The 24,544-nt window shown below is 40.7% G+C and overlaps 2 protein-coding genes across 4 annotated transcripts in view; one reads left to right on the top strand and one right to left on the bottom strand.

The window, feature by feature from the left end:
* DENND5A (DENN domain containing 5A) overlaps nucleotides 1-24,544 on the top strand; it is a 98,421-nt gene that overhangs the window by 40,579 nt on the left and 33,298 nt on the right. For all 3 annotated transcript variants that reach the window (XM_066250920.1, XM_066250921.1, XM_066250919.1), the window contains 3 exons: nucleotides 8,439-8,756; nucleotides 10,121-10,336; nucleotides 11,951-12,185. In XM_066250920.1, coding sequence (XP_066107017.1) covers nucleotides 8,439-8,756; nucleotides 10,121-10,336; nucleotides 11,951-12,185 — 769 coding nt within the window. The remainder of the gene's footprint in view (nucleotides 1-8,438; nucleotides 8,757-10,120; nucleotides 10,337-11,950; nucleotides 12,186-24,544) is intronic.
* On the bottom strand, nucleotides 23,754-24,208 carry LOC136320674 (thymosin beta-4). The gene has a single exon (XM_066253840.1). The coding sequence runs from the start codon at nucleotides 24,137-24,139 to the stop codon at nucleotides 24,005-24,007; it is 135 nt and encodes a 44-aa protein (XP_066109937.1). The 5' UTR covers nucleotides 24,140-24,208; the 3' UTR covers nucleotides 23,754-24,004.

Below are 24,544 nucleotides of genomic sequence, written 5' to 3'. Positions count from 1 at the left end.
ATCAAGGAAGAAAAGATCTAAGTGATGAAGTAAACTATTGAGCTGGAGTATTGGATTTTTATGTGTATTTGTCTACTCAACTGATATCTATACATAAAGAGTAGATACCAAAGGTTGGAGAATGGGGAGCTTTTTGTTGTTTGTTCTAAACAAATACATATTTAATATTGACACCTTTTTCTAGTAAACCTAATTATTATTTTGTAAAGTCAGAATAAGAATAACAACAAAAAATGCTTGAAGCTGCAAAGCCAAAAAGGTATGCCACGTGCATAATCTAATAAATAGGTCAGTAGGCAAAATGCCAGGTTTGTCAGTTGTATTTTTATCTTTGGCATTAGCTTGCTGTATACTTGGGGCAAGTTTCATTCCCTGTGGGATCTCTCATCATTATTTTTTTCTTAATGGGATTGTTTGAGAAACCGTGGTTTGTTTGAGAAACCCAAGAGTTCATGCTGTATTGGGCCTCTACTTTGGTAATATTCCCTATTATTTTGTATCCTTTGCTTCTCCCTGTGGTCTGTTTGGGAAGGAGTGGTGACAGTGGGACTGTAGAGTAGCTGTCTATACTTTTTTTTAATAGATTTTATTTATTGATTTTAGGGAGGGGGGACAGAGAGCAAGAGAGAAAGGATGGGATGAAGGGAAGGACCAGGAAGCATCACCTTGCTCCTCGAATGTGCCTTCTCGAATGAAGCCCAAAGTCTTGATTCAGCAACCTCAGCATTCCAGGTTAATGCTTTTTCCACTGTGCCACCACAGGGCAGGCCATCTGTCTATATTTAATAAGCAGTTATAGGGAATCAAAGTTGTACTTCACCCAACTTCATCCAGGGGCAATTTCATAGCTGGATATTTTTGCATTAATTTTTAGCAGATAACCTCTGGGACATTTGAGTCTGTGTAGTCCTCATGGATACACATAATGAATGGAAAGTGGTAATATCTATGAAAGACAACTTTAGAATGTCTCATAAATGATACATTTATAGGAAAAAATTCTAACAGTGCACAAAAATCATAAAGATTAAAGTAAAAATTACATTTTACCACCCAGAGATAAGTACTTTCAACATTTTGGTTGATATCCTGTGATATCTTTATGCTTCTATAAGGAAGCTTTGAAGCAATACTGGGGAGATTCACCTGGGCCTGTGCAGGAGGGCACTATCAAGGGTACTAGGTGAGGCAAGCTCAGTGGTGGGATGGGATTCAGCCTGTTTGCACCTGTTTGGCAGAACCAATACCTAATTTTTTGTTGAGTTTGGCGAACCGGTTGTTAAAATGGCACTTGTAATCAGTGTTCTCTCAAAGGTGGTCGCCTGGGCAGCTGCCCAATGTAGAAATCACAAATTCACATTCCTTACTCTTTTTTTGTTTGTTTGTTTGTTTGTTTTGTATTTTTCTGAAGCTGGAAATGGGGAGAGACAGTCAGACAGACTCCCGCATGCGCCCGACCGGGATCCACCCGGCACGCCCACCAGGGGGCGATGCTCTGCCCACCAGGGGGCAATGCTCTGCCCCTCCGGGGCATCGCTCTGTTGTGACCAGAGCCACTCTAATGCCTGGGGCAGAGGCCAAGGAGCCATCCCCAGCGCCCGGGCCATCTTTGCTCCAATGGAGCCTCAGCTGTGGGAGGGGAAGAGAGAGACAGAGAGGAAGGAGAGGGGGAGGGGTGGAGAAGCAGATGGGCGCTTCTCCTGTGTGCCCTGGTCAGGAATCGAACCCAGGACTTCAGCACGCCAGGCTGACGCTCTACCACTGAGCCAACCGGCCAGGGCTCCTTACTCTTTTTTAATGTTCATCTGTGCAACAGCGTATTCTAAGTGCTGTAGTAATAATATATATTCCATCCCATCCATGGGTGAAAAAAATTTGATAGAACTATGCTTGTAATATTTATTCATTTCATAAAACTCATTATGCCTTTGATGAAATAGATTTTAATTCCCTTGTGTTTGTTACTTCAGTAGGAAGTGAGGATGCCAGTCAAGAAGTAATATGGAAATATGTTAACAGTTTTATTGTTTTGTCAGGCATTATTTAGTATTTTTTTGTTAATATTTTAAAACTATTATAACATAATTAATTTTTTTTATTTATTCATTTTAGAGAGGAGGGAGGGGGGGAGAGAAAGGGGGGAGGAGCAGGAAGCATCAACTCCCATATGTGCCTTGACCAGACAAGTGCAGGGTTTTGAACCGGCAACCTCAGTGTTCCCAGGTCGATGCTTTATCCACTGCGCCACCAGAAGTCAGGCTATTATAACATAATTTAATTTTGTTACCTTTTTTATTGTTTTTATTTAAGTATTAAGTGCATGAAATAATAAACTACACTTTCAATATATTATTTTTTTATACTTAAAACGGTCATTAGGGCAGAGAACCGGTTGTTAAATTATTTGAATCCCACCGCTGGGCAAGCTTGATTTGTAAAATGGATGTTATCTAGAGGGATGGAAAGTGTACATTCCCTGACCCTCCTCTATATCAGAGTTCATCAGTGACTGCTCCATCTTTAGGCATCAGAAGTCTGAAAAGCCTTTTGTTTCTTTTTACACCAACACATGAGCTCAGCTGGCCTTGAGTAAATGAGAGTGCTGGGCTGCCTTTTTCAGGCATCCTTTGTCCTCTGCTTCTCTTTTGGATTTCATTGTCTGAGTTCAGGAAGGAGGCAGTTTGTCACAGCTATGTCAGGGGAAGCTAGCAGAGAGTATATATAAGAGTAAAGAAAGAGGTGTTCTTCCTATCTTGGGCTCTCCTTTTTTTCCTACTTTCCCCCTCCTTTCTCAGGATACTCCTTCATTATCTTTTTCCCAGTAATGTGTTTTGGGCTTCCCGTCAGTGAATAACATGGAGCTAGATTAGGGAGTGAAGCTGGCTATGATTTGGTGTTAGGAATTTAGGGCTGGAGAAGGGCATTGTGATCTGTAGGAAGAGATTTGGGAGACTTTTTGGGATTTTGGGAATTCCATGTGGTCACCATCTCATAGCAGCTAAGTCTTCCCATGGCCTTTGCCAATAAGTCAGGTGGTTAACTGAGGAAAAGTGATCATTTGGATTCATTGCCTCTTCCAGGTGACTTGTCCTCCAAGCTGTTTTGCAGGAGTTGGCCTTGTCTCAGCTGAGGGAAGGGGTGCATGAGGAGTTGAGTGGGCTTCTGTTTGTCAGAATCCTCTGAGTGCTGGGAGGAAACAGGAAACAGCAGGAGGCTATTCAATGAGCTAGTAATATGTAGAGTGGCTTCCTTTTTTACTTTGCCTTCTTATCCTTGTCTCCTTTAGCCCAACTCTGCAAAGAATGGCTAATGGTGTCTACTCAGTGTCTCCTGTCTTACTCTAGCCCATCTCTGAAGTGTGTCTGAGCTGCTTTTTCTCCTATGGCCACTTCTGATCAGGAATATATCTTCAATATGTGAACATTGCATTTGGAGTTTATAAAATTCTTCACAGACATTCTATATTTGGCTCACAGCATTGGGAGAAAAGCCAACCAAGCATTGTTGAGCAGATGCAGTTATTTTTAGCTACCTCTGTGTTTCCTGTTGCACAAACTGCTTTTTTTGTTCTAAAGAGGAGAACTGATGGAATGAATACTTTGTGTGCCTCTATAAGGTCACAGTATGTTTAGGGCCTAACAGGGGTCTCAAACTCGTGGCTGTGCGGCCCGCCCACCAATTTTGTGCGGCCCGCAGACTAATCAAACTTCGTGGATTAATCTGCGGGCCAGTCTACGGGCCGCACAAAATTGGTGGGCGGGCCACATGTGGCCCGCGGGCCGCGAGTTTGAGACCCCTGGCCTAGGAGATAGGCAGGTGATCTTCATGATCAGATGATTCAATTCTGTCTTTACTATTTTTTAAATGATCTGAAAGCATTTATAATTTTAAAGTCTTTAAGAAATAAACAAAAATAGCTGATTTTTAGGTAGTAAACATTTATTGGCCTTTTAAATTAGGCAGAGCTTAAAGTGTTATCTTGTGAGGAACCCTAGAAAGCTAAAGTGAATCTTCTTCTTATCTTTAAATCATGGATACGGGGAAGTTCTCCTTTTTTGTTATAGTTTGGTAGGCAGAAGTAATTTATGCACTGAGCAAATGTTTTTGAATAAATGTATGCATGGACATGAAGCTTGTAGTTTTAATAGATTGAGAGTTTGTGGAATAGTTTTATTAAACTGACTTATGTTACCCTCCTGCCTTTTCTTTTAGAATGCAAGACTTAATTGATATAGGGATAAACAAAAGGGTCAATAGACCAATGTTTGTTTTTGGTTTTTTTTTGCAAGTGAGAGAGACAGAGACAGACAGGAAGGGAGAGAGATGAGAAGCAACAACTTATAGTTATGTTACTTTAGTTCATTGATTGCTTCTCACACGTAACTTGACTGGGTGGGGTGGGGGGTTTCAGCTGAGCCAGTGACCCCTTGATTTAGCCAGTGACCTTGGGCTTCAAAGCCAATGACCTTTGGGCACAAGCCAGTGCCATGATCTCACATTCAAGCCAACCCTGCACTCAAGCCGGGTAAGCCTGTGCTCAAGCCAGCGACCTCAGGGTTTCGAACATAGGTCCTCAGTGTCCCAGGTCAACACTATGCACTGCACTACCACCTGGTCAGGTTGGACTGAAATTTTGTTATACAATAGAGGCACCATACCAAAGAAGGCACTCGTTAATAATGGAGCTGGAAAAATTGCTTGTGCATGGGGGAAATAATGCAAAAAGGATCCCTATCTCACACCATAACAAAATAAACGAGACAGATTAAGAAGTTAAATGTCAAAACCAACAGTCTAAATCTTTTGGAAGAAAATATTAATAATTACCTTTCTGACCTCTGGGTAGGGACTTTATAAGCAAGATACAGAAAGCACTATTTGTAAAATACGTGATTAATAAATTTGATTTTTAAAATTTATTATTATTATTTTGTATTTTTCTAAAGTTAGAAGCAGAGAGACAATCAGACTGACTACTGCATGCGCCCGACCAGGATCCACCCGGCATGCCCACCAGGGGGCAGTGCTCTGCCCAGCTGGGACATTGCTTTGTTGCAGCTGAGCCATTCTAGTGCCTGAGGTGGAGGCCACGGAGCCATCCTCAGTGCCCGGGCCAACTTTGCTCCAATGGATCCTTGGCCACGGGAGGGGAAGAGAGAGATAGAGAGGAAGTATAGGGGGAGGGGTGGAGAAGCAGATGGGCACTTCTGTGTGCCCTGACTGGGAATCAAACCCAGAACTTCCATACACCAGGCTGACACTCTACCACTGAGCCAACCATCCAGGGCCAATAAATTTGATTTTTTTAAAATTAACAAAAGGATATATTAAAATGAAAAGATAAATACTATAAGAAGATACATATAACATACACAACTGACAGAGCATTAGCAGATGATAAAGCTCTTGCTAATTGGTAAGAAAGGTAAGTAACTTAGTAGAAAAATGAGTGAAAAACATGAAAGGTATTGCATAAAACATACATTTTTAAAATTCACTAGCAATCAGAGGAGTATAAATTAAATGTACCCATTTCAGTGGCAAAGTTAAGAAACCTGATACCAACATTAGCATCTTTTTATTATGGAATTTTCCAAACTAGTAATACTGTATAAATACATCCATTTATTGAAGTTTTATATTCCACAGTGATGATAACAATGTTAGTTAACATTTGTTATGTACTATGGGCTTGGCACTGTGCTAAGATTTCAACATTTATTGTCCCTTTTTAAAATTATTTATTTTTTATTTTTATTTTTTTTACAGAGACAGTGAGTCAGAGAGAGGGATAGACAGGGACAGACAGACAGGAACGGAGAGAGATGAGAAGCATCAATCATCAGTTTCTCGTTGTGTGTTGCGACTTCTTAGTTGCTCATTGATTGCTTTCTCGCATGTGCCTTGACCGCGGGCCTTCAGCAGACTGAGTAACCCCCTGCTGAAGCCAGCGACCTTGGGTCTAAGCTGGTGAGCTCTTTGCTCAAGCCAGATGAGTCCGTGCTCAAGCTGGCGACCTCGGGGTCTTGAACCTGGGTCCTTCCGCATCCCAGTCCGACGCTCTATCCACTGCGCCACCACCTGGTCAGGCCTTTTTTTTTTTTTTTTTTTTTTTTTTTGTATTTTTCTGAAGCTGGAAACGGGGAGAGACAGTCAGACAGACTCCTGCATGCGCCCGACCGGGATCCACCTGGCACGCCCACCAGGGGCTATGCTCTGCCCACCAGGGGGTGATGCTTGGCCCCTCCGGGGCATCGTGCTGCCTCGACCAGAGCCACTCTAGCGCCTGGGGCAGAGGCCAAGGAGCCATCCCCAGCGCCCGGGCCTTCTTTGCTCCAATGGAGCCTTGGCTGTGGGAGGGGAAGAGAGAGACAGAGAGGAAGGAGGGGAGGGGTTGGAGAAGCAAATAGGCGCTTCTCCTATGTGCCCTGGCCGGGAATCGAACCCGGGTTCCCCGCACGCCAGGCCGACGCTCTACCGCTGAGCCAACCGGCCAGGGTCAACATACAAATTCTTAAACACTTAATAATGCACTGCAATGAAGGGAATGATAGCTCTCTTGGCTAGAACAGTTTCATAGTCAAGATACATATTTAAAAAAAGGCATTTCTAATTTATAGCCACAAGAAAATTCTAGTAGAAGGAGAAGCGCCCATTTGCTTCTCCACCACCCCCCTCCTTTCTCTCTGTCTGTTTCTCTCTTCCCTTCCTGCAGCCAAGGCTCCATTGGAGCAAAGATGGCCCGGGCACTGGGGATGGCTCCTTGGCCTCTGCCCCAGGTGCTAGAGTGGCTTTGGTCGAGGCAGAGCGACACCCCGGAGGGGCAGAGCATTGCCCCTGGTGGGCATGCCGGGTGGATCCCGGTCGGGCGCATGCGGGAGTCTGTCTGACTGTCTCTCCCTGTTTCCAGCTTCAGAAAAAAAAAAAGATTAAATGAAAAAGAAATGTATATGACCTCTGAGGGGAAGAGTGGATGGTTAAGAGCTTGACGGTATGATTTAAGTTAAGTAAGCTGAGTTCAAATCCCAGTTCTATTACTTACTAGCTACGTAACTTTGGACAAATTACTTAACCTCTCTATGTTAGTTTTGTCTGTAAAATAAGGATAGATCAATATTGCCAAATTGTTCTTTGTTAATTCAGATTGAGCATCTGCTCTGGGCGCTGAAGATAGCTCTGTTGATTTGAGTGTCAGTCTCAGGTGCTGAGGATAGCATGGTTATATGAACATTGACTCCAGACATGGGTTGCTGGGCAGATCCTGGTCAGAGCGTGTGTGGGAATCTGTCTCACTACCTCCCCTCCTCTGACTTAAAAAAGAAAACAAGAAAAAATAGAATTCATGAATTTGACAAACATTTTTATGAATAATTATTATATGTGAGATTTCTGTGCTAGATGCTAAACATCTGTTTAGCATAAGTCTTTTTTTTTGTATTTTTCTGAAGCTGGAAACGGGGAGAGACAGTCAGACAGATCCACCCGGCACGCCCACCAGGGGGCGATGCTTTGTCCCTCCAGGGCGGCACTCCCTTGCAACCAAGCCACCCTAGCGCCTGGGGCAAAGGCCAAGGAGCCACCCCCAGCGCCCAGGCCATCCCTGCTCCAATGGAGCCTTGCTGCGGGAGGGGAAGAGAAAGACAGAGAGGAAGGAGAGGGGGAGGGGTGGAGAAGCAGATGGGCGCTTCTCCTATGTGCCCTGGCCGGGAATCGAACCCGGGACCTCTGCACGCCAGGCCGACGCTCTACCACTGAGCCAACCGGCCAGGGCATCTTTTTTTTTTTTTTTTTTTTTAAGAGAGAAAGGGATAGACAGGAAGGGAGAGAGATGAGAAGCATCAGCTCGTAATTGCGGCACCTTAGTTGTTCATTGATTGTTTTCTCATATGTGCCTTGACCAGGGGGCTCCAGCTAAGCCAGTGACCTTGGACTCAAGTCAGCAACCTTGTTGGGCTTTTAAGCCAGTGACCTTTGGGCTCAAACCAGCAAGCATGGGGTCATGTCTATGATCCCATGCTCAAGTCGGCGACCCTGCGCTCAAGCTGATGAGCCCATGCTCAAGCTGGATGAGCCTGTGCTCAAGCCAGCGACCTCAGGGTTTTGAACCTGGGTCCTCAGCATCCTAGGCTGATACTCTATCCACTGTGCCACTGCCTGGCCAGGCAAGCCTTACCACTCTGATTTTATCTATTCCCATTTTACAGCTGAGGAAACAGAATCAGAGAGGTTAAGTAACTTTCTCAAGATCATACAACTAGAAAGTAGCAGGGGAAGATTGGAACTCACATCTGTTTGCTTCCTGAGCCCCATCTTCTCTATACTATACTTTATATATCATATATTTCAGATGTTTTCTCTTCCCTTTCTTGTTCATTATCTTTTCTAAAACTTAGTCCTTAAGGCTCTGTTCACACTCCTCATCCTGTTTTGATTGCTAGGCTAACCTTTGCTTTGTGGACATTGACAACCACTTCATTGAGCTGCCAGAGGACTTGCCTCAGTTTCCCAACAAATTGGAGTTCATCCAGGAAGTCTCTGAGATTCTCATGGCCTTTGGCATACCGCCTGAAGGGAACCTTCATTGCAGTGAGAGTGCCTCCAAGCTGAAGAGGCTCCGCGTCTCTGAGCTTGTCTCGGACAAGAAGAATGGGAACTTCGCAGGCTCCCCTTTGCATTCTTATGAGCTCCTCAAGGAGAATGAAACTATTGCCCGGCTGCAAGCCTTGGTCAAGAGGACTGGGGTGAGCCTAGAAAAGGTAAGATGCTGTATATGAGTCTTTGACAGGTTTTATCTGTGCTTGGGTGCTGTCCTGGTGAAATAAATTGTGGGATGAGAAAACACTCAGTGCAGGAAAAGGCATATCTGTCAGCACTGAAAGAATGCTTTTTTATGGGAGACTGTGAATTCAACTCTGGCAAACATTATCCTAGTAAATACTACCTGAATTTAAATCTGGAATTAAATCTGAGTAGGTTCTCACTTGGGCATCAAGGAGAGCCTGCTCATTCTGTGTGAACTACAGCAAAGTGACTTGGAGGGATGATGCTTATAATGTTTCGGTTCAGACCTCCTTCAGAACCATTGCCCTGTGAGGTTCACAGCAGCCTAACCACACACAGCAGGTATTGTTACCTCTTGAATAGCTCAAGAATCCTAGGCTTAGAGAGCCTGAGTGTTTTGCCTAACATTAAATGGCCCAGTAAGTGGCTGAGCTGAGGCTAGAACCTGGTCCCCTTGAATTCTAGTCCTATGCTCTTCTCAGGGATGCACTTACCTTTCTCTTTCTTGACTTTGATGAGACTATCAGCTTTCTGCAGTTTTTTTACCCATCACTTCACCTTCCCCCGTTCTCACTATTATATTACTTTTGTGAATTATATATAAGCAAGTGGGCCAATGTAATAATTTGTTGAGCTACATTTTAGTGAAGTGTGAAACATTTCACCATTCTCCTTTATTTAGTTAGTAGAACAGATATTTTTTAAAAAATCATAGCCATTTAATAATAATGTATGGCGCCAGCTGGGTACTGGAAAAATCAGGGGAACACTTTGTAAAATACGTGGTTTTCTAAGCACTGGGTATACACCAGAACTTAATATAAAATAATATTGAATGTAAACTGTGATTAAAAATTAAAAAAAGAAAGAAAATAAAAAAATAAATCATGGCCAGTTAGAGAGGAGCAGAGAATTACATGTATTTAGAGAGATTAAAAAGGTTAAAAAAGACACAGGAAAAATATTAGGGTGAAAGTTAAGGAAAGTGGTATGAGGAGAAAATCAGAGACGTAGACAGAGCTAGAGTCTGACCATGTTGCTTTGTGTTACCATTTTCTTATGGACTTCCAGATTCTCTATTACCTGGACCCTTGAGATAAGTTGCACCTTTTTCTCTGTTGCTGAATCTCTCACTGCCCACAATGATAATTTTCATCCAGTTACTGGGTACCTGCAAGTGGAACATTTCATTTATCTCTTCTCAGTGTCAGAATTCCCCCCCCTTCCTATTCATTCTCCCCCCCCCCCCAATCTTCACTTGCTACAAAGTAAATAAAACCATTTCTTTGGGGTAGAAGAAAAAAATCGAGTGTTCTCAACTGTCCTTTCTTTTTTGTAGCTGGAAGTGCGTGAAGATACCAGCAGCAATAAGGATCTGAAAGTTCAGTGTGATGAAGAAGAACTCAGGATTTACCAGCTAAACATTCAGATCCGGGAAGTTTTTGCAAATCGTTTCACTCAGATGTTTGCAGATTATGAGGTGTTCGTCATTCAGCCCAGCCAGGATAAGGAGTCCTGGTTTTCCAATAGGGAGCAGATGCAAAACTTCGATAAAGTGAGTTTAATCTGCTGGGGAAGTGGTGAGGCATGAAGATTTATAACTGATGATGAGTTTTTCTTAATACAGATGACCCTGAACAATATGGGAATTAGGGATGCCAACCCCTGCAGTCAGAAATTCATGTATAAATTTTGACTCCCCCAAAACTTCAGTTGTCCTTCGATATCTGTGGGGGTTTAGTTCTAGGACCCCCTGTGGATAACAAAATCTGCAGATACTTAAGTCCCATATATAAAATGGCATAGAAAAATGCATACTCTTAGCCTGGTGCATCCATGGAAAACAGTATTTTTTTTTTTTTTTGTATTTTTCTGAAGCTGGAAATGGGGAGAGACAGTCAGACAGACTCCCGCATGCGCCCGACTGGGATCCACCCGGCACGCCCACCAGGGGCGATGCTCTGCCCACCAGGGGGCGATGCTCTGCCCCTCCGGGGCGTCGCTCTGCCGCGACCAGAGCCACTCTAGCGCCTGGGGCAGAGGCCAAGGAGCCATCCCCAGCACCCGGGCCATCTTTGCTCCAATGGAGCCTTGGCTGCGGGAGGGGAAGAGAGAGACAGAGAGGAAGGGGGGGGGTGGAGAAGCAAATGGGCGCTTCTCCTGCGTGCCCTGGCCGGGAATCGAACCTGGGTCCCCCGCACACCAGGCCGATGCTCTACCGCTGAGCCAACCAGCCAGGGCTGGAAAACAGTATTTTTGATCTCTGGTGGTTGAATCCACAGATGCAAAATCTGGGGATATGGATTAATATATATTAATATAATATATATTAATATAATATAGTTGATTAATATATATTAATATATATAGTTGCTAAAAGAACCCGATATTGTTGAAGGTAACATTACATCCAATATATAAAGATATATAAACCAACTATATATTATTGAAAAATGTGTGTAGGTGGGCCTGTGCAGTTCAAACATATATCGTTCAAGGGTCATCTGTACTGTTTGCTGGAAACAAGTTCATAGTCCTTCTGATGTTGATAAAATGCAAGGTCTTGTTGCCTTAGAGTTCTGGTTCTTAACTTTCAGGTGATTTACCTTCAGTGTTACAAAATGATGAAGAGCCCTGGCCGGATAGCTGGGTTGGTTAGTGTATTGTCGCAAAAGTGCAGAGGTTGCTGGTTAAGATCCTGGTCAGGGCACATACAGGAACAGATTGATATTCCTCTCTGTCTCTCTCTCTCTCCCTCCCCTTCTCTCTCTCCCTTTTTCTCTTTCTCTCTCCCTCTCTCTCTCCTTCTCTCTCCTTCTCTCTCCTTTTCTCTTCTTCTCTCTCCTCTCTCCTTCTCTCTCCTCTCTCCCTCTCTCCTTTTCCCTCGCTCCCTCTCTCCCTCCCTCTCTCTCCCTCTTTCTTCCTTTCTCTCTTTCTCCTACCCTCCCTCTCTCTCCTTCTCTCTCCTTCTCTCTCTCTCCATTCCTCTCCCTCTCTCCCTAAAAAAAAAAAAAAAAGATGAAGAGATTTTGCTGTTTGCTCACTAGGAAGCTTCAGAATAGAACTATCCTTATGGAACCCTTGGGTATGTTGCCTTTGCTGGTCAGGGCTGACATACCCTTTTCCCCTTTCCTTTGCCCTATTGATGACTGTTTCTTTGTCCCACCAGGCATCTTTTCTATCAGATCAGCCTGAGCCCTACCTGCCCTTTCTCTCAAGATTCCTGGAGACCCAGATGTTTGCTTCTTTCATTGACAATAAAATTATGTGTCATGATGATGATGATAAAGACCCTGTGCTCCGGGTATTCGATTCCCGAGTAGACAAGATCAGGCTGTTGAATGTTCGGACGCCTACTCTCCGCACATCCATGTACCAGAAGTGTACCACTGTGGACGAAGCAGGTGAGGCCTCCTGCTTGCTGTACTTTCTTGCTTCTTGGATAATGTCACTGACATGTCCCTGTGCCTAAACATGCCCGTTTCTTTCCCTGTTTGAGCTTTTCCATAAGTTGTTCCTGTAGCCCAAAATGCTCTTTCCTATCTTTTTTGCCTGGTTAACTTCTTTTTATCTTAAAACATTGAGTCATTTGGTAGTGGCTCCTGTGTAGGTAACAGAGAATCTAATCAGCTGTGGGTTAGACAAATGTGGGGGTTATTTTTCTCAAATTAACAAGAAGTGCAGAATTGGTGGTTCCTGGTACTGGTTCAGCTGCTCAACCATGGAATCCGGAACCGAGGTTCTGTTTTTTTACTCAGCTGTCCTTAGTATATTGACTTTTATGTTCACATTGGTTGTCTCATATTTACAAGAGACTTCTTGTGTTCACATTCAGAGCAAGAAGAGGGGAAGTTGCTACCAGCTATATTTTCCTTCTTATTTAGAAAGCAAAACTTTTCCAGAAATTCCCAACAACTTCCATTGTCTCAGGCCAGAACCGTGTAATGTGACCATATTTATGTTTAAGGGAGGCTGTGAAAGTGAGTAGTGAATTGGATATAATGTTACCCTCAACAATATTGGGTTCTTTTAGCAAGAAAGAAGGGGCAAATGAGTTATGAGTAAGAGGTTGATAGTGTTTGCCACAAAAACTTACCTGTTATGTCTTCTCTGTGAAACCTTCTCTGATGCCTTCAGGCTGAGTTGGTGGGTCCTGCTCTGCTCCTGTGGTGCTTTGTTCTTATCTATCCTCTATAATCTCTGTTCTGAGCTGTCATTAACAGGGAACAATTTAAGAGCACAGACTGTGTTTACTTATTTTTCTAGCCTCAACTTCTAGTGTTGTGCTTACTTAGCACATGTGGATGTTAAAAGTAGTTTGCTACCTGCCTGATTGAAAAGGCCTTTTTGTTCACAGAAACGTCATCTAGATGAATGTAGCCAGACAATAGTCTCGGTTTGAGGTGTCAGATTAAGAACTATGCTATGTTCACTTCCTTGTGGGATGTTCAATGTCCTTGTAGCTGTTTTGTATATAATGTTCATTCATTTACCAAATATAAATACCTACTACATGCTTAACGTATACTGTGCTCAAATAAATATTTGCTGAATGAATAAACATCCAAGCAGTTTTCTATGTTTTGGTTATAATTTGGACAATGTCCTACCTTCATTGACTATTCTCTAGCCTTCTATCTTTAGCTTTCAGCTCTTGATCTAGTATTTCATTAAGATGATAGTCCTCTTGGTTAAGGCTCGAGGACATGTTGCCCATGCAAGTGGACTACTCTGATGTTGTCTGTCATCCATGCCCCCTGGAATAATACATTAGGCTTCAGATTTCTGAGCCCTTCCTAAAGTGTGGTCCTGGGAAGCTGGATGGAGACTTTTACAAGACAGTAGGTTTAGAGAAACATCTCCCAAGCCATCAGTTTAAATAAGGACTTTTCAATCTTTTATGTTGTGGTGTACTTGAAACGACAATATTTGTGTAAGGCTTACTAAATAAAGGGAGGAATTGGCTCATAGCTAGAGGCTATAAAGTGAGAGGCTCTAGTCACTCGAGGCATTGCCTGTCTGCCCAAGGGTTGAGGCAGTCAGTTCCTAACCCATCAGCAGTGTATTTGTTGAATACCAAACACCACAGCATGCTGATTTGAATTATTCTGGTCTGGGTTGTGGCCAGGACATATATTGTCATGGACTTGTTAGAACATGGGGTTTGGAATATGGAAGGGAATGGTAACCAGCCCTCATTTGTGTGACTCATTTCAGAAAAATGGGTGTCATAGAGACCCTTCAGGCAACTCTTGTGCCCTGCTCCCAGGAATAATGGGAATGTCTTTGCCATTGGTGTATAGTATCCCTTATGTCCCAGAGAGATACACTGCAAATATGCTAGAGCAGGATTTTTGCCACTGGCCTCAGATTCGTAGCCTGGAGAAATGGTTCAGATGCCTTACCTCATCCAGCATAGACACTTAAGCTTCTTGAACCAGTCTGATTAGGAAATGGTAAAAATATAACTAAAGGGCCTGACCTGTGGTGGCGCATTGGATAACGCTTCGACCTGGAATGCTGAGGTTGCCAGTTCAAAACCCCAGGCTTGCCTGGTCAAGGCACAAATGACAGTTGATGCTTCCTGCTCCTCTCTCCCCTTCTCTCTGTCTCTTTCTCTCTCACTAAAATGAATAAATTAATATATATATTTATACATATAAAACACTAAAGGAATCTTTTTGGAGATCCTTTAAAATGTTACATTTGAAATAGATTTTGATGATAATTCTCACCCATAATTTTATAGATAAAGATGTTCCTTAGGTTCACCATGTATTGGCAGGGCCTAGAATAGTGGTTGGCACATTTTATGTTTTCTTTTGTGCTTGGCATATTTTAGACACTGAATAAGTTCTGTTGAATAAGAGTAAGAGGAAGTGAGGGAGGTCCAAAGAGAGGCGGCAAGTTGACCTAGGGTAACAGCAAGGCCCAAAGAGTGAGATGTTTTTACATGACTAGAGAATACCAGGAGAGTTACCAGCTTTTTTGTTCTTTCTTTAAAAAAATTTTGAGGTATAATTGACATACAGTAAACTGCACATATTTAAAGTTTTGCTATATGTATTCACTTATATCAAGAACGAGCAAACATATCACCCTCAAAAGTTTGCTCTTTGTAATACCTTCATCTCATCCCCTCCCCACTCTCCAGATCCTGAGGGCAACCACTGCTGTGATTTTTGTTACTGAAGAGTTTTCATATTCTAGAATTTTATATAAATGGAATCATACAGTATGTACTCTTTTTTTTTTTTAAGTTTGTTTTCTTTTACTCGGTATAATTACTTTGAGATTCATTCATGTTCTTTATATTGCTGAATAGTATTCCATTTTATAGGTTTATCTGTTTAACTGTTGGTGGGCAATTGGACTATGAATATACATGTGTTTTCCCTTGGAAAAGTGCCTAGGAGTGGATGATGAGATCATATATTTGTATGTTGGTTTTTTAAAGAAACTGCCAAATTGTCAAAAAAGTTATATATTTTGCATTTCCACTAGCACTATATGACAATTAATAGCTTTCCTGCACTGTTGCCAACATTTAGTATGTCCAGTATTTTCAATTTTAACCTTTTTAATAGGTTTGTAGTGGTATCTCATTGTGGTTTTGATTTGTGTGTTTCTGATGACTAATGTTGTTGAACATGTTTTCATCTGCTTATTTGCCATCCATTTATTAATCTTCTCTGCTGAATTGCCTGTTTAAATTTTTTGCCCATTTTTTATTGGGTTGTTTTCTTATTTGAATTTTTATTTATTTATTTATTTTTTACAGAGACAGTGAGTCAGAGAGAGGGATAGACAGGGACAGACAGACAGGAATGGAGAGAGATGAAAAGCATCGATCATTAGTTTTTCGTTGTGCTTTGTAATACCTTAGTTGTTTATTGATTGCTTTCTCATATGTGCCTTGACTGCGGGCCTTCAGCAGACTGAACAACCCTTTGCTGGAGCCAGTGACCTTAGGTTCAAGCTGGTGGGCCTCTGCTCAAACCAGATGAGCCCGCACTCAAGCTGGCGACCTCAGGGTCTCGCACCTGGGTCCTCTGCATCCCAGTCCGATGCTCTATCTATCCACTGCACCACCACCTGGTCAGGCTCTTATTTGAGTTTTGAAAATTCTATGTATGTTCTGATGCAAGTCCTCTATTACATATACCCACTCTGGCTTGTCTTTTTGTTCTCTCAACTATCTTTTGAATAACAAAGTTTTAAATTTTAGTGGTGGGGCATAATTTATCAGTTTTTATAAATGGATTATGCTTTTGGTGTTGTATCTAAGAAATTTTTGTCTGAGTAAGGTTATATAGATTTTTTTTCATATATTTCCTTCTTGAAGTTTTGTAGTTTGAAGTTTTATATTTGGATCTATGATTCATTGTAGTTAATTTTTGTCTGTGGAAAAGACTGTTCTTTCTCCAATGAATTGCCTTTTTACCCTTTGTCAAAATATCAGCTAAATATATATGTGTAAGTCTACTTCTGGATTCTCTGTTCTGCTTTATTTTATTTATTTATTTATTTTAATGAAACCAGTTAGAATTTATATTTCTAAATACAAGTTAAACATTACATGTTTATATTATGTATTACATATATAAATATATATATTTATACAAAGTGGAGTGAAAGGTTTACAGATGTTTGTATGGAAAATCATACAATGATAAATAATAATACAAGAATAAACTCTGTTTTGTGCATCTTCACAAATGTAAACTTACTTTTGCCCCACCCTGGAGAGAAAGAAAGAGAGAGAGAGAGAGAGAGAGAGAGAGAGAGATGTGTGTGATACATAGACCATCTCGTAAAGATGTTCTGAGTAATGATTCTGGAAAATACTTTTATGAGATGCTTATCATTGTTTCAGAGTAGCTTTGAGGCAGACAGCAATTACTACTCGTAGTTTGTGCTACACAAAGCTGTGAGATCACAGCCATCATTTCCTAGTGGTCACTTTTATTTCTAAGCTTTCAAGGATATATTTCTGTTTCTCTGATCTTTAAGGACCTTAGAAATTACTTTCAAGATGTAATGGGATCTATTGGAGCATTTCTGGATTTAGTAAAATTCAGTAGTTTCAGTAGTAATTCTGGAAGTGTTATTTTAATTTTTGTGAGTATTATTCAGATATCTAAATTGTACACGGTCCCCTTTTTCTCTTCAGAGTAGTTTAGATTACTAGCATTTTGATATACCAGTTTGTTTCAGTTTCCAAGATGTAGTATTATTAAGAAATTGGTATACTTTCAAGGAACATGATTATCCTTTGATTTTGAAACTGAAATTCTGGTTAATTTTCAAAAGAAAATTTATGGCACTTTTTTTTAATTAAATAAATTTTTATTTTGATGAGTTGACATCAATAAATCAGGGTACATATATTCAGAGAAAACATGTCCAGGTTATCTTGTCATTCAATTCTGTTGCATACCCATCACCCAAAGAGAGATTGTCCTCCGTCACCTTCTATCTAGTTTTCTTTGTAAAAGAAATTCCCCCTCCCCTCCCCCTCCCCCTCTCCCTCTCCCTCCTTCTCCTTTCCTCCCCCCGCCCCCCGTAACCACCACACTCTTGTCCATGTCTCTTAGTCTCGTTTTTATGTCCCACCATTGTATGGAATCCTGCAGTTCTTGTTTTTTTCTGATTTACTTATTTCACTTGTATAATGTTATCAAGATCCCACCATTTTGTTGTAAGTGATCCGATGTCATCATTTCTTATGGCTCAATAGTATACCATGGTGTATATGTGCCACATCTTCTTTATCTAGTCTTCTATTTTTTTTTACAGTGATTAAAGCCTTTAAGCAAACTCTTGGCCAATACAGCAAGAATCCATAAAAGAGTAGTGTCCTTAACATGTTCACCAAGTCCAAGTTGGCCCCAACACCATGCCAAGTCCCTGATAAATGCAACCCAACCCCAGTTCAGTCTGTTAGGAGCTGTCACAAGGAGCAGGAGTCCAGGAAAAGTCCACATCCAGGAAAAGTCCGCATGCCACTGGAATTATTGTCACAATTCTATACTTTGCAGCTCACGTCCAAGTCCCAATGACCACTGCTTCTAGCTGGTAATGATTCCGGTAGACTGGAAAAGCCATTTGCAGCATATGTGGATATGGAGCTTCTGTTCTCCTCTGCCTGGAGAGATGAGACCAGGTTGCTTTTCCCTGGAGCTCTGTGACTGTGGCTTGGTAAAGAGAACCTTGGGATACACTAAGCTGGGTGGCAAAGGTAGATTCATAATAGAAGTTGGCAAAAGGGGGAAAGAGAACTCTAAATTAGGAGTAGGTCCCAGCTTGAAATATGAGTGGGGCACTGAGTTAGGAGGGATAAAGGAAACACTATATATTAAACAAAGCAGCAGAAAATAGGACTATCAACACCCACAACAGAGATCCTCAAAGGAATGTTCTGCTTTATTAATTTATTAATCTACATCTATACCTTTACTACAGTCTTGGTTACTCTAACTTGATATTAAATCCTGAAGTCAGGTTATGTTAGTCCTCAAACTTTATTCTTTTTCAAAGTTATTTTGGTTATTCTAGGCCCCTTGTTTTTCATATATATTAGAATCAGCTTACCAATTTCTACAAATAACCTTCTGAGATTTTGAATCTATATATCAATTTAAGGAGAATTGACATCCTAATATTGTTTTCTGATCCACGAATATGACATCTCTCTCCGTTTACTTAGATCTTCTTTTCAGTTATGTACAAGTTTTTTTAGTATACAACTTTTGCATATTTTTTGTCAGATGTATCCATGAGTATTTTTGGGTGTTAATATAAATGGTATTTAAAGTTTTAATTAAAAAAAATTTTTTGAGTGATGTCACGGAAATGGCACCATGAGCAGCGCGTCTGACAGATCTCCCCAAAATTTCAACAAATTCATCAACTGGAGACAGAAAAATCTATCCTTAGAGCATCCGGGAGTTCCACACACACTGAAGGCGAAAGGGCTGCTTTCACGTGGAACGGAGAGTCGGGAGGGAGCTGAGGGTGTGGAGGAAGCTAACTGTGGCATGGACGTTCATTCAAGCCGAGGAGTGAGTATGCCTGTGTGCTATCAACAAGACCACCCTCAGATGCCATTAAGAAAAAGGAAATCGAATATCATGGATACAAAAGATAGAGAAGTAACACAGATAGATGTGGAAAAATCTATGGAGAAAATATTTAATATATTGGAAACCTTGAAGCTAAATGACAGAATTTAAAATAGAAATCCTAAAAATACTCAGAGATATACAAGAAAACACAGAAAGGCAATTTAGGGAGCTCAGAAAACAACTCAATGAACACAAAGAATATATTACCAAGGAAATTGAAACTATAAAAACAAATAAAACAGAAATGAAAAACTCAATTCACGAGCTGAAAAACGAGGTAACAAGCTTAGCTAATAGAACAGGCCAGATAGAAGGTAGGATTAGTGAAATAGAAGACAAGCAACTTGAGGTACAACAGAGAGAAGAAGAAAGAGACCCCAAAATTAAAAAAAACAAGAAAGCCCTACAGGAATTGTCTGACTCCATCAAAAAGAATAACATAAGAATAATAGGTATATCAGAGGGAGAGGAGAGAGAAAATGGAATGGAGAATATACTCAAAAAATAGACAAGAACTTCCCAAGCCTGTGGAAAGAACTAAAGCCTCAAATTCAAGAAGCAAACAGAACACCGAGTTTTCTTAACTACAACAAACCTACTCCAAGGCACATCATAATGAAGATGGCACAAACCAACGACAAAGAAAAAATTCTCAAGGCAGCCAGGGAAAAGAAGAATACAACATGTAAAGGAAGGCCTATTAGATTATCATCAGATTTCTCAGCAGAAACTCTACAAGTTAGAAGAGAGTGGACCCCAATATTTAAAGCCCTGAAAGAGAGGATCTTTCAGCCACAAATACTATACCCATCAAAGCTATCCTTCAAGTATGAAGGAGAAATAAAAACATTCACAAATACAGAAAAGATGCGGAAATTTATCATCAGAAAACCCCCACTCCAGGAAATACTAAAGGGGGTTTTCCAACCAGATTCAAAGAACAAAACGAAACAAAACCACAAGTAACAGCTCCACCAAAAACACAATAAAACCAAATTTAAACTGTGGCAACAAAAGAAAAAAAAAGGGAGAGAGGACGGAGATTAACAGTAGCAAAGGACAATGAAGCGCAGAAACACTCATAAGATAGGGTACTACAATGAACATGGTAGGTGGTACCCTTTTCAATTCTTAATGGTAACCACACTTGAAAAAACCACCACAGAAGCACATGACTTTAAAAAGGTAGCAACAGAAGAAAGAAGTATGGAATATAAACAAACAAAAACAAATGATAGAAAAACAAAAGAGAAGAATCAAACAAGATACAAAACTAACAGAAAGCAATTTATAAGATGGCAATAGGGAACCCACAAGTGTCAATAATTACACTAAATGTAAATGGATTAAACTTACCAGTAAAAAGACACAGAGTAGCAGAATGGATTAAAAAAGAAAATCCAACTATATGCTGCCTACAAGAAACACATCTAAGCAACAAGGATAAAAACAAATTCAAAGTGAAAGCTGGAAAACACTACTCCAAGCAAATAACATCCCAAACAAAGCAGGTGTAGCAATACTCATATCTAATAATGTGACTACAAAACAGAAAAAGTACTCAGAGACAAAAATGGTCATTTCATAATGATTAAGGGGACTCTGAATCAAGAAGACATAACAATCCTTAATATATATGCACCAAACCAAGGAGCACCAAAATATATAAGACAGCTACTTATTGACCTAAAACAAAAACTGACAAAAATACAATCATACTTGGAGATCTCAATACATCGCTGATGGCTCTAGATCGGTCATCCAAACAGAGAATCAATAAAGATATATTGGCCTTAATTTTTTTTTTTTTACAGGGACAGAGAGAGAGATAGAGGGATAGATAGGGACAGACAGACAGGAAGGGAGAGAGATGAGAAGCATCAATCATCAGTTTATTGTTGCGACACCTTAGTTGTTCATTGATTACTTTCTCATATGTGCCGTGACCGCGGGCCTTCAGCAGACTGAGTAACCCCCTGCTCGAGCCAGTGACCTTGGGTCCAAGCTGGTGAGCTTTTTGCTCAAGCCAGATGAGCCCGCGCTCAAGCTGGCTACCCCAGGGTCTTGAACCTGGGTCCTTCCGCATCCCAGTCTGACGCTCTACCCACTGCGCCACCACCTGGTCAGGTGATATATTGGCCTTAAACAAAACACTAGAGCACCTGGATATGATAGACATCTACAGGACATTTCATCCCAAAGCGACAGAGTATACATTTTTCTCTAGTGTACATGGAACATTCTCAAGAATTGACCATATGTTGGGCCACAAAGATAACATCAGCAAATTCAGAAAAATTGAAATTGTACCAAGCATATTTTCTGATCATAAAGCCTTGAAACTAGAATTCAACTGCAAAAAAGAGGGAAAAACCCCCACAAAAATGTGGAAACTAAACAACATACTTTAAAAAAATGAATGGGTCAAAGAAGAAATAAGCACAGAGATCAAAAGATATATACAGACAAATGAAAATGACAATATGACATATCAGAATCTGTGGGATGCAGCAAAAGCAGTAATAAGAGAGGAAAGTTCATATTACTTCAGGCCTATATGTACAAACAAGAGAGAGCCTAAGTGAACCACTTAACACCTTAAGGAACTAGAAAAAGAACAAAGACAACCCAAAACCAGCCGAAGAAAGGAGATAATAAAAATCAGAGCAGAACTAAATGAAATAGAGAACATAAAAACTATAGAAAAAATTAATAAAACAAGGAGCTGGTTCTTTGAAAAGATCAACAAAATTGACAAACCCTTGGCAAGACTCACCAAGGAAAAAAGAGAAAGGACTCATATAAATAAAATCCAAAATGAAAAAGGAGAAATCACCGCAGACATCATAGATATAGAAAGAATTATTGTAGAATACTATGAAAAACTATATGCCACCAAATTCAACAATCTAGAAGAAATGGATAAATTCCTAGAACAATACAACCTTCCTAGACTGAGTCATGAAGAAGCAGAAAGCCTAAACAGACCAATTAGCAGGGAGGAAATAGAAAAAACTATTAAAAATCTCCCCAGAAATAAAAGTCTAGGCCCAGACGGTTATACAGTGAATTCTATCAAACATTCAAAGAAGACTTGGTTCCTATTCTACATAAAGTCTTCCAAAAATTGAAGAAGAAGCAATACTTCCAAACACATTTTATGAGGCCAACATAACCCTCATAATGAAACCTGGCAAGGACGGCACAAAAAAAGAAAACTACAGACCAATATCTCTAATGAATACAGATGCTAAAATACTAAACAAAATACTGGCAAATTGAATACAACAACATATTAAAAAAATTATACATCATGATTAAGTGGGATTCATCCCAAAATCTCAAGGATAGTTCAACATACATAAAACGGTTAACGTGATACACCATATCAACAAAACAAAGAACAAAAACCACATGATCTTATCAATAGATGCAGAAAAGGCATTTGATAAAATACAACACAACTTTTATGTTTAAGACACTCAACAAAATGGGTATAGAAGGAAAATATCTCAACATGATAAAGGCCATATATGATAAACCATCAGCCAATATCATATTAAATGGCATAAAACTGAGGACTTTCCACCTTTAATCAGGAACAAGACAGGGTTGTCCACTCTCCACTCTTATTTAATGTGGTGCTAGAAGTTCTGGCCAGAGCAATCAGACAAGAGAAAGAAATAAAAGGCATCGATATTGGAAAAGAAGAAGTAAAGGTATCACTTTTTTTTTTTTGTATTTTTCTGAAGCTGGAAACGGGGAGAGACAGACAGACTCCCGCATGCGCCCGACCAGGATTCACCCGGCACGCCCACCAGGGGCGACGCTCTGCCCCTCCGGGGCGTCGCTCTGTTGTCACCAGAGCCACTCTAGTGCCTGGGGCAGAGGCCAAGGAGCCATCCCCAGCGCCCGGGCCATCTTTGCTCCAATGGAGCCTCGGCTGCGGGAGTGGAAGAGAGAGACAGAGAGGAAGGAGAGGGGGAGGGGTGGAGAAGCAAATGGGCACTTCTCCTGTGTGCCCTGGCCGGTAATCGAACCCGGGACTTCTGCACACCAGGCCGACGCTCTACCACTGAGCCAACCGGCCTAGGCCAAGGTATCGCTTTTTGCAGATGATATTATCCTATACATCGAAAACCCGAAGGGCTCCACAAAAAGATTACTAGAAACAATAAACCAATACAGTAAGGTCACAGGATACAAAATTAACATACAAAAGTCCATAGCCTTTCTATATGCCAACAATGAAGTATTAGAAAACGAACTCAAAAAAATAATCCCCTTCACGATTGCACAACAAAAAATAAAATACCTAGGAATAAACATAATAAAGAATGTAAAGGACCTATGTAATGAAAACTACAAACCATCAAAATGGCCATATTACCCAAAGCAATTTATAAATTTAATGCAATTCCCATCAAAATTCCTATGACATTTTTTAAAGAAATGGAACAAAAAATCATCAGATTTATATGGAACTATAAAAAACCCTGAATAGCCAAAGCAATCCTAAGGAAAAAGAATGAAGCTGGGGGCATTACAATACCTGATTTCAAACTATATTATAGGGCCACAACAATCAAAACAGCATGGTATTGGCAGAAAAATAGACATTCAGACCAATGGAACAGAATAGAAATCCCAGAAATAAAACCACATATATATGGTCAAGTAATTTTTTTTTTTTTTTCAGGTTTTAAAACTTTTTATTTGCATATTAAAAAAATTGTGCATTCCAATAATTAAAATCACTTTAACAAAAAAAAAATGGCACTCTGATTAAACCGCATTTAACAGCCTGCAGGACCTCTTGGATCAGGTTGGTTTTTACTCTAGATTTCCCTGTCCCACCCAGTTTCTTCCTTCACCAACATGCAAGTTCTTTTCCTTCCCTGCCAGCCAGACAGGCCATGGGATGGGAGAGGCAGGTGCGGCCTTCATTGTCAGTAGTTCTGATGTGAAAAGGGGCAGCACAGTCATTTAAACTGATCCAACCTCTTTGCATCTTACAAAGTTAAACAGCTAAAATAAGTAAAATAAGAAGGCAATGCTTGTGGAATGTACAGTGCATATTGGCGGGGCGTGCCTCATTACGATTCGCCGGCTTGCTTCTCCTGTTCAATCGTTTCTTTCGAAGGCAGCGGGTTTTTCTCTTGCGTTTCGGTCTTCTTCAATTTCGACTTATCGAATTTCTCAATCTCAGCCATATCGGGTTTGTCAGACATGCTTGCAGAGGAAGCCGAGCGAGGTGCGCGATCCAGAGAGATGTCCGATCTGCTCAGTGGCTGCCGCCGAGTGGTCAAGTAATTTTTGATAAAGGAGCCAACAACACACAATGGAGAAAAGAAAGTCTCTTCAACAAATGGTGCCTGGAAAACTGGAAAGCCACATGCAAAAGAATGAAACTCGACTACAGCTTGTCCCCTTGTACTAAAATTCAAAATGGATCAAAGACCTAAATATAAGACCTGAAACAATAAAGTACATAGAAGAAGACATAGGTACTAAACTCATGGACCTGGGTTTTAAAGAACATTTTATGAATTTGACTCCAAAGGCAAGAGAAGTGAAGGCAAAGATAAATGAATGGGACTACATCAGACTAAAAAGTTTTTGCTCAGCAAGAGAAA

The sequence above is a fragment of the Saccopteryx bilineata genome, chromosome 1 (assembly GCF_036850765.1).
Source record: "Saccopteryx bilineata isolate mSacBil1 chromosome 1, mSacBil1_pri_phased_curated, whole genome shotgun sequence".
Taxonomy (NCBI): Eukaryota; Metazoa; Chordata; class Mammalia; order Chiroptera; family Emballonuridae; genus Saccopteryx; species Saccopteryx bilineata.
This window is presented reverse-complemented; position numbering and strand designations above follow the sequence as displayed.

Excerpts from the sequence above, each read along its gene's own strand:
- LOC136320674 (XM_066253840.1), bottom strand. The coding sequence starts at position 24,139 with ATGTCTGACAAACCCGATATGGCTGAGATTGAGAAATTCGATAAGTCG.